Source organism: Toxotes jaculatrix, chromosome 14 (genome assembly GCF_017976425.1).
Source record: "Toxotes jaculatrix isolate fToxJac2 chromosome 14, fToxJac2.pri, whole genome shotgun sequence".
NCBI lineage: Eukaryota > Metazoa > Chordata > Actinopteri > Toxotidae > Toxotes > Toxotes jaculatrix.
This window is the reverse complement of record NC_054407.1, coordinates 20,039,534-20,050,044: the sequence shown is the minus strand read 5'-3', so window position 1 is coordinate 20,050,044 and position 10,511 is coordinate 20,039,534. Positions and strand designations below refer to the sequence as shown.

Here is a 10,511-nt window from a genome sequence, read left to right as displayed (position 1 = left end):
ATGTTGCCTTTGTTCTTAAAATCTGCTCAATTTTGTATTTTATTCCAGGAGGAATAGATGAAAGTATTTTTAACATGAGGTTCTTAATTATAAAGAATTCAACATTTTAACCTTTTGACTTTGCCATTGTAGCCTGTGATTGGTACATTTTTTTCTCAGTATGTAAGCCTTATCTATCTGTTTACGTTTTTTATATCCATTCATACATACTGCATGTTTGTCACAAAGTCTCATTGCAATATTGTGACTATACAGGAGAAAAATGACATGCAACAGTTCTTGCTGCAAATTAAAAATGTAGTTTAAACTGTTATTTCTGCTCCAGGTGAGTGTTTTTTCTTGAAGCACTGTGGACATACATTTACATTGTTTATGTTATTTATACTACCCAACAATTACCTGTATCCCTGTATCCAGCCCATTTTGTATTTCACCCATGTAACCGGTGGGATGGCTTTAAATCCAGGGCTGCCACTCGATTTTCAGTATTGATTTATCTGCCAATAATTTTCTCGATTAATCATTTAAGAGAGCCGCAGGTCACGCCTCCAAATTACTTGCTTTGTTTTGGCCCGAAAAATGACTTAAACTATTCATTATGTAAGTAGTAAACATTTTTTGCCAATTAACTAATCGATTAATCGACTAATCGTTTCAACTCTGTTTCAGTGTTTGTTCGGTGCTTCAGAGGACCACAGTTATATCTGAAACTGTTTTCACATAAGTTTATTTTATGTGTATTATTTATCATATGTGTTACATTGCAGCCTATTGTGTGTTTCCGCCATGTAACCAATCAGATCTGTGGCTGTATTTTGTTGTATTTGTCAGCTAAGAGAACGAGGCAGCCGCCACCTGAGCTACCAGGACTCTTTGCAAAGTTAAGCCCTGAATTCTCCCCGGTTTCAGAGTAAGCTGTGTCTGTTAGATGCGTAGTTCACAGCAGGTTCAAGTGGTTTTCCTGTTCTTCTGTCAAGGCTTCACATCCTACCAACCTAATGACCCATGTCACCTGTTCTACTTTGGCGGCCTGCTCAGAGCGGTGACTCACTTCAGGCGTGTGCGACACAAAACCTGCAACAAACTCCCCTTGCCTCTGAGTCCGCTCCTAGTATTACAAAGTCAAAACTCTGATTTATTTATTTTGTAGGTCTTTAGCCAAACACCCGTATGCAGAGTGACTTACAGTGGCGCTGCATCAGTGTGCTTTGCTGTGTAGAACCTGTACCCCCCTCCCCTCTCGTCTACAGGAGAGTCTTTCTCTCCACCAGGATTCCACCCATTCTCTAAAGCTGATATCCCCCTAATTCTGCCTCAAAATGGATGACTGTTGTCTTTTTCTGCCTGCCCATGTTGAGCTGGGAGATTAGAGCAATCAGATTAGGAGCGCTGCTGACCTGCAGGCAGAGGAGAGAGAGTGTGGGCAGCTAGGAGTCATACGGAGCTCTTCTACCTTGCTTAATGTTTTTCATTACTTCAGCTTGTTTGTGAACGTCTCTCTCTAGATGCCGTACAACTTTTATATCATTCTGTAAGAGGTAAGGATCAGAATCTACTGCTTTATTCCTGTTGTTAACAAAATAAGATGTGCTGGAAGAGCTGACAGGTATATGGTTGCAAATTACTGTTTTAGTTTTTAAGATTCTAACATAATGTTATGATTTAAAAACAGATCCTGGTGAATTGTTTTTTAAAATTTTGTATAATGTATATTTTGCTCCCAGTTACTGAAACATGCAGCAGTTTTTCAGATAATGAGACACGTTGGCCACAAAATTTCTACACGTTTCTATCAAGGTTGCGAAAGGAAGTCCTGTCCTGTGTAATTACCTTATTACCGTTTGAGTAATAAGGTAATTTCAGATGAGTCAGACACATAATGATAGCTTTTACTCTCCTGTTTTAGTCACACCATCTTTGTACTCTTGTTTTTCTACACAAGTGTTTATGTCCCCGCATGCTTGGTCTGGCAGTCTGCAGTAATCTATTGGACATGTCACTCTGAACAAATTACTCTTCATGTCTGACATTTTCTGAGGCCATCTGCACATAACCTGTAGATGTGATTGGCCCTGGGCTTTTTTTTTCCTCAGTATCTCCAAAATGAATTTGTTTGTTTCGAACAAGTCTGCGTGACAGAGTAGTCACAAATTGCATTTATAAATCAGACATACAGTTTAATGTTTTTACATAAACCAGCTCATATTTGTAAGTTGTTAATAATCAATCAACCAATCAATCAATCAACTTGCATTTTCCTGTAGAGACAGTCCCTCCTTTTGCCTACATCCTGACACAATAAACCTTAAAGCTGGTAGTATTTTGCTCAGTAGCACGTAAGCAGGGTGTGTGCTTTAAGTGGTCAGTTAGATGATGTAGTCAAGACCACCTTGACTACAAGTTAATCCTAAGGCCAGGCACAGTCAAGTTTGAGTAAAGGTCAGGCCAAAACCGAGACCAGGGCAAATTCATTTCAAGACCACGAATAAATGTCTATGTGTTTTTCCTGCTGTAAAAATAATTGTTTTAAACAAGTTCTCAACAGGTGAGTAGAATGCACTTTACTGTCCAAGCTCTCTTCTGTTTCCTTCTGCAAAGAATTTGTACATCTTACAAACCATAAGGCCTTATGCACGAATTAACAGTGCACCATTTACAGTAAAATATCTTTTAGAAGATCTTTAAGAAATTTGTGAAAAAGTCAAAGTCTAATTGAAAAGGGTCTCAAAACCAACTCTACTCCAAGACAAGTGATCTCGATAGTTCTGGCTCTTTTTGACCACCAGGCTCAGTAGTGTTATCTAATTTGTACAATGTCTGTATAACAATTGCATGTCATCACTAACGGAGTTGTGTATCTGTAGGTTTGTCACAGTCTGATGACCCCTTCCAGGGGTTAAGCTGCAGAGCAATGAAGACAGGCTCTCAAATCCGCCTGTTACTGTGGAAAAACTGGACTCTCCGCAAGAGACAGAAGGTATAATCATTTATGTGAATGTGGTTGGACAAAATCTCAGAAACACTGTTCAGCACCATGCAATCCAATACAACAACACCACAAACTACAACTTCCAGCACCGCTCTGATCAGGTGTATGAATTACACTTCACCTGTTTCTGTCCAGATCCGCTTCCTGGTGGAGATCTTCTGGCCAGTGTTGCTATTCATTGGTCTGGTGTGGCTGAGGAAGGCTAATCCACTGTACCAGCAACATGAATGTGAGAATAAATTCCTGAGTAATAAGCTACCTCAGTAAAAAAAAAAAAAGAAACGACGGTGACGTGTATCTGGTGCCTCGTAGTTGTTTTCATAGAGCATGTTTAAAATCACCCTACAGGTCCTCACATGCCCTTCAGTGTGTTGTGTCTGTTCCTTCAGGTCATTTCCCCAACAAGGCCATGCCCTCAGCAGGGATTCTGCCCTGGATCCAGGGCATCTTCTGCAACGCCAACAACCCCTGCTTCCGATATCCAACCAGAGGAGAGTCTCCAGGAGTTGTCTCCAACTATAACAACTCAGTGTACGCCTGATCATAGCACTCTCAAACTGTGTAACCTTCTATAGTAGCAGAAACCTCATAGAAACTGTAATTACTTGAAAGGGTCATTGTCATTTACTTATCTAAATTTAAAAATAATTAGACATTTAAATCTTTTAAAAAATACAGTTTCACATTTTTGCTGACAACACTCTATATAATCAAGAATAATTTAGACTAATGGATTGTTTGTTTGTTTTTGTTTTTTTTTCCCAGATTGGCACGGTTCTATGTTGATGTCCAGGAGCTTCTGCTCAATGAAACGGACGTCCAGCAGCTTGGTCAGCTTTGGCATGAAATGTCGTCCTTCTCAAACTTCATGGACACGTTACGCAACAACCCATCTGTGGTGTCAGGTAAAGTGAAAATGTCAGAAATGATTGAGCAAGTGGCACTTCCCTTGGGAGTAAAAGGGTTAGTTGTACCCTTTTTTCAAGAAAATCAAGCCAGTGATCTGGCTGAATCTCAATAATTGTTATTATATTGTCTTATCGTCTTATCTTAGGATTATATTATTTGTAGAATTTTTCAAGCAGGAGAATAAAGCACTATCCTTTGCAGGGGATAGCATAAAAAGGCAGTAACATATATGAAAAAACAACAACATAAAAGACAGTTACATATAAAATCATCCATTCGACTGTCAACAAGAGTAAACATGAAAATAAAAATATGCCTTGATTGTTAGTTTCTGGCCAAGCTGTAAAATCAGAGCTGGAAATCATTTGAAAATTCTCCTCTTCATCTTTCTAGAGACATTGCCTACCGGATAATCTTAAAGCTGGCGTCCTGTTGCCTTCACATCCTCTTTCTGTTGGTGTGTGATTGCCTCTGTTTCATTTCTGTCGAAACATCTCAGTTTCTCTTTCATTTTTACAATTCTCTCTCTGCGTCTCTCCTTTGCGTATTATTTTTGTTAATGAATTCCTTCACGTTCAATGTTTCAAAATCATTTGAGCTGTTAGATGTCACATTTTTACTGTTGGATGTTAACTGAGATATTTACAGCTGCTTCAGTGAGAGCTGAGATTTTCGAGTATAAAGCTGCCCTTTTCCTTTTATCTTGATTGATATTCACTTCGTATGCACAGAACTGTTCACGACCAGGCCTGAAGACGCACATAAAAAGCTTATTTTTAATATTACTTCAGTGGAAATTAACTGTACCTATTGGCTGGGACATGCGTAAAACCATGCTCTTCCTTTTGCTCACTGGACTTTCCCTGAACACCAAATCCCTGCCAATCTGTTTTTGCTGTGAATCATTTCCTCTGAGCAGTCCAGTGCTGGTCAGGTCAATATTGCCTTTAGTAGTTCTGACCTTTCGCTGTCTTTGTTTCTGATTTTCCATCCAGGCCGTGGGCTCAAGATAGATGACATTCTGAAGGATGACGAGGTTCTCACGGCCTTCCTGTTGCGAGACGCCGGCCTCTCGGACTCAATAGTCTACCAGCTCATCAATGCAGAAATAAGACTAGAACAGGTGCACTTGCTGCTTAAACTGATATGAGGTCATTTTAGTTTATTCCTTACTAATTCTTAAGCTATGTTTGGGGATCATGTAAATGTTGGAAACTGAAACTAGACTTTTCTTAGGCCAGTGCACTAATACTTACCCCACTAAAAAAAATTGAATGAATACAGAACTTTTTCTGAAATATTATCCCTGAGTCATCGAAACATAACTACATAGCGCCTTTTCCATTCTCTTTCATGGTCTCTAGTTTGCCTTTGGTATCCCAGACCTGCAGCTGAAAGACATTGCGTGCAGTCAGGCCTTACTGGAGCGTTTCATCATCTTCCCCAGTCGCATGGGACTCCACGGGGTCCGCAACGCCATGTGTGCCCTCAGCCAGCAAAGACTGCAGAAGATAGAGGACGTCCTTTATGCTAATCTGGACTTCTTCAAGATCTTCAAACTGGTTAGTAGCTTGTTTGAAAATATTTTTTTAAATGAGACAGTGGTACGTCATATCCAGTGATCCTGATTGCTTCCTGTTATGAAGAGCCTGTTGTTCCTATGAACTATTTGTGGTAAGAATGCAGGTGGACAATTTTTTGTCTAGTGCAGCCACTCTGTTAATACTGTTGGCAATGAATCCTAAACAGCTGCAAAGTACAGTACTTAACTAGAAGTTGCTGATGGAGGGGAAGATATTCCCAACAACTACTGTTGGATCAGCAAACCTGATATGCTTGAATTGTTTCTGCAGGTTTAGCTAATGTTCTGGATTTAGATAGGATCCTGTTATTGCGATGGCAAATGTAACAGTGTTGGTTTATGTTCAGTAGAGTACAATTTTTTTTTTCCTTAACTGTGGCATGATGGTTGGTTCTGTATAGAGCTGGGAGTTATGCCAGCACTGCATGTGAGGCCAAGGAGCTGATTCTAGCTTGCAGGTGACTCTGCCAGTACCGTTTACTCAGTCAGTGGCTTTATTTGGGGCTTGGAATAAACCATGGGCTCTGTTTCAAACTGTTTACACATGTATTTACCAAAAGCAAAACACATGGAGGCAAACAGAACAAAAGAGCTTTTATTTTTTTTCTCTGAATGGCACCAGAGCCATGAAATAAAAAGCCAGGTTATTTGTCATTATTAACTGGAATTATTGTATTATTTATATATATAAATATAATATTGATATATAAATCTCAGTAGAAACCAGGATAAAGAAAATCAAAGTATCATTAAAAGAAAGCAGACGTGTCAACAAGCTGTACGATATTTAAACTTTTTTCTTTGACGCCCTGCAGTTTCCTCACTTTATGTGTGTTCGGGTTCAACCTGAGTGAGTCAGCTGATGGGCTCAGGGAGCTGGCACGGCATTATCCCTCTTGGCCTGTTTCTCTAATGGGTTTAGTGAGGCCCCGCCCACAGCCTGCGAGGTATTCTGTAAGACGTGACGCTGCGTCTCGTATAAATACAATACCAACATGTGCCGGTCTAAAGAGTTCAGTCAGTGTACCTGCCAACACACCTGGTTATCTGGTTTCTTGAAAACCTGACTGCAGGACTGAAACAGTGAGAACGTGACAGGGTTACAGTGCATTGAATAACCTCTTTCTCGAAGATTTATAGATACAGATTGTAAAATTTTGAAAAACTTTAGTAGCTGTTTGAGCGTGCCGCTCATAATTAAACGGCACTGAAGGGTAAATGGACTTAAACAGTTTTAAGAGTTTCATGAAAGAGGTATACATTTATTTACCACAGGTGAGTCCATCTGTGATAAAGCTGACAATGCTAATCAGAACAAAAACCAAAGTCATGAGGTCGAAGGAACTTCCTGCAGGGCTCAAGAGACAAGATTGCACAGTGGCCTCCATAATTCCTAAATGGAAGAAGTTTAGAACAACCAGCTCTTCTTAGACCTGGTAGCTCAGCCAATCTGAGCAACCAGGGGAGAAGGGCCTCGGCAAGAGAGGTGAACCTGATGGTCACTCTGGCTGAGCTCCAGAGATCCTGTGTGGCAATGACAGAAACATCCCAAAGGAGAACCATCACTGCAGCACTCCACCAATCCTGCCAGACAGAAGCCTCTCTTCAAGACACATGAAAGCTGTTTGTGGTTTGCAAAAAAAAGCACCTGTGAGACTCTCAGACTGAAAAACAAGATGGTCTGATGAAAACAAGATTTTTTTTTTGCCTCACTTCTAAATGTAATGTCTGGAGAAAACTAGGCACCATTCATCACCTCGTTACCATGCCAACGGTGAAGCATCATGCTGAACGGAGCAAAGTACAGGGATATCCTTAATGAAAGCCTGGTCTGGAGTGCTCAGGACCTCACACTAGGCCAAAGGTTCACCTTCCAACAGGACAATGACCCTAAGCATGCAGCTAAGACAACACAGGATTGGCTTAGGGACAACTCTGTGAGTGCCCTGGAGTGGCACAGCCAGAGCCTTGACTTGAACCTTATCAAACATCTCTGGAGAGAGTCGCTGTCCACCGATGGTACCCATCCAACCTGGCAGCTTGAGAGGCTCTGCAGAGAAGAAATGCAGAAAATCCCCAAATCCAGGTATACAAAGCTTGTGTCACGCCCAAGAAGACTCGAGACTGTAATCACTGCCAAAGAGGCTTCAGCTAAGTACTGAGTCTTCACGGGTGCATAGAAACACTTTTGTATACAGTATATTCAGAAGGTTGGATAAAATGACATTACAATACAATGCAATCCAACACAATAGCCATGCACTAACAATACCATTCATCAAGGTCCAGGATTAAACTCTGGTGTTTTTGAGGCTCGAATTGAATTGCCAATCCACCTCTTAAGTTTCATGAACATATTGATAAAATGTTTAGTTTCAGGACTCATACTACTGTGTAGTAGTATGAGTCCTTAGTTTGTCTTAGTAGTACAGTAGCATCTTAGTGGTGATCTCTGCATTTAACCTGTTAATTTTAAAGCCCATTACCACAGTGACCTCTGCCTTGTAACAACTTTCCTCCCCTCACTACGCTCCTTACTCCCTTCTTCCATCGACCTCTCAACACCCTCCCTTCCTATTCCCTCGCTTTCTCTCTTTCCCTCAGCACCGCGCCGCCTCCCTCCTTCCTTCGTTCATTGAAATGCAGGCATGAGGAATGCGAGAGGAAGGATATCTCATGTGCGTGTTTGCTTTGGCATTCAGGGTTTCCGTAGCCCTCAGCACTCTGCCCTGACCAGACATTTTCTAACACCTACTTCTAATGGTTTCTCAAGAAGATAAAGTCACTGAGGGAGATTTTGGGGAATAATGTTAGTTTGTTTCCATATCAAACAAATGATGGATTTCAAATCTGATACAGGTTCACTAAAGCTGCTCAGTTCCTTTATACCTACATGTTAGATGCAGATTGTGTGACAACAAAACAAAAGGAAGGCAAAACAGGTAGCTTGATGAGGTTTTCCCTTTGCAAGTTGCTGGTTTTAATTACTGTAAGGTCTGCGTAGAGAAAGTGAGATTAAAAACATTTTCCTCTTCTTAATAACAGTCATTTAACAATGATGTTTAAATGGCTTCTTGCTTAAAATGAATGTGTTTATCTGTTCAAGGTCATCATGGGACATGACTTAAAAAAAGCAGCAATGGTTTTAATACAGAAAAACAAAGAGCCAATTGTGTTTAATGTCTCGTTTTATCTGTATTCATCTTCATTCTTAAAACACTGAATCATTATTGGTCACTTGACTGGTGCATCTTGTGACTTCGTCTCCCCAGATGCCCCAGGTTATGGACAGAAGCTCCCAGGGGATTGACCTGCACTTCTGGGGCCAGGTTCTTAAGGCAACATCAGAGAAGATCCAAGTTGTAAGTGTTCCAAAGTCCATCAATCCCTTTCACTCCTGCTCCTGCTCCTGCTCCTGCTTCTCTCTTCTCCTCCTCAGTCCTGCAGGATCAGAGGCCCCGGTATTTTTAGCCCTGCAGGAAACTCACCTCTTCCGCTGCTCCCTGTTTGAGAATCGCTCACAGAGGAGGCTGAGTGATGGACTCAACATTGTGGGGTGTAGATGTGTGTGTTAACAACCTACATGTGTTCTGTACAAGCACTGATATATCTCTGTAAGCTCATGTGATATGTGTGAGTGCAGTCATGTGTACATCTTATAATCTCCTAATTGTGCATGTGTGCATGCGCATACAGATTGTGTCTCAGTCTGCAAGATGTGCATGCGCCTTCATCACTTTGTTTACTGAATGCATATTGAATACAAATCAGAATCAAATAGAGTGGAAATGGAATATAAATGAAGAGGATACAGTAAATATTGTGGAGAACTAAAATAGACGATAGAAGAGAATAGAATAGATAAAACACATAGAATAGACAGTGTAGAGAAACAAAACAGAACAGATAGAACAGAACAGAACAGAAAAAAAATCACCTCAGGGTCAGTTTAGTCGCTATTCTGGAACTTTCAAATAGAACAAGACGGAAATTACTAGAAAAGGAAAAAAATTAGCTGACATTATCTAACCTTAAGATAAATTGAGCATCTTTTCTGGAGCTTTCAATAATATCACATGATCTTTGTCAGCAAATGGAGTTTGGAGTGTGTGTGTGTGTGTGTGTCCTGGGTCTCGTCCACATTGAATGAATATACAATGTAGTATAGAGGAGAACAGAGTAGAAATTGAAGAGAAATACAACATAATGTAATGTAATAGAATAAAGAGGAGAATGTAGAAAAGAACAGAATAAAATAGAAACTGAAGCAAAGTTGAATAGAAAAATAAGAATGTGCCATAACATGATACAATGAATAGATTAGAATAAAAAAAAAAAAAGAATTAAATATATTACAATATGTTTCGTATATTAACACAATTTGAAGTAGTCTGGCTGAATTGCACCCGATTAATATTGTTATATACTGTTATATATATTCAGACACACACACACAAAGACACACAAAAGCAGATAGAATGACTGGGTCTGTGTTGTGTGTTTTAGCACGTTCGCTCTATTTCCCAGGGGGGATGTATCCCATCTTCACCTTAGCTGTGGGTGAGAGAGAGTAAGCGTGGGGTGGGGTGTATAGAGAGAGAGAGAGAGAGAGAGAGAGAGAGAGAGAGAGAGAGAGACATTCCTGTGAGGTGACACATCCGTAGGTGGGACCTTCGTATCACCGTGGTGGCAGAAAGGCGAGCCAAATGCTCTCATTACGCGGCTCTGCTTCCTTTCAGTTTAGTGATTGTGAGTTTGTGTGAAATAATAAATAAGAAGAGGGAGGAAAAGGGAGGAAAAGGGAGTGAGAGTGAAAGAAGTCCAGGGGCGTGTTTTAGCGTGTGTGCGTGTGCATGTTCCCACGTAATAGCTTTGAGTGGGGTAGAAAAGCTGTGAGTTATTTTCATCACTGACCTCTGAGACCAGTTTGATTATCAATGTCGCAACACAGCCTACATTAGAAGATGTAGGGAGGTTATAAAGCCACGTTAATAAATATGAAGGATTATGAACAAATATTCCTGGAAGAAC

The 10,511-nt window shown here is 40.4% G+C and overlaps 1 protein-coding gene across 1 annotated transcript in view; it reads left to right on the top strand.

The window, feature by feature from the left end:
* Positions 1 to 2,911: 2,911 nt before the first annotated feature.
* LOC121192687 (retinal-specific phospholipid-transporting ATPase ABCA4-like) overlaps positions 2,912 to 10,511 on the top strand; it is a 35,678-nt gene continuing 28,078 nt past the window's right edge. The window contains exons 1-7 of the mRNA XM_041054484.1: positions 2,912 to 2,977; positions 3,125 to 3,218; positions 3,379 to 3,520; positions 3,755 to 3,894; positions 4,894 to 5,021; positions 5,263 to 5,460; positions 8,753 to 8,842. Coding sequence (XP_040910418.1) covers positions 2,912 to 2,977; positions 3,125 to 3,218; positions 3,379 to 3,520; positions 3,755 to 3,894; positions 4,894 to 5,021; positions 5,263 to 5,460; positions 8,753 to 8,842 — 858 coding nt within the window. The remainder of the gene's footprint in view (positions 2,978 to 3,124; positions 3,219 to 3,378; positions 3,521 to 3,754; positions 3,895 to 4,893; positions 5,022 to 5,262; positions 5,461 to 8,752; positions 8,843 to 10,511) is intronic.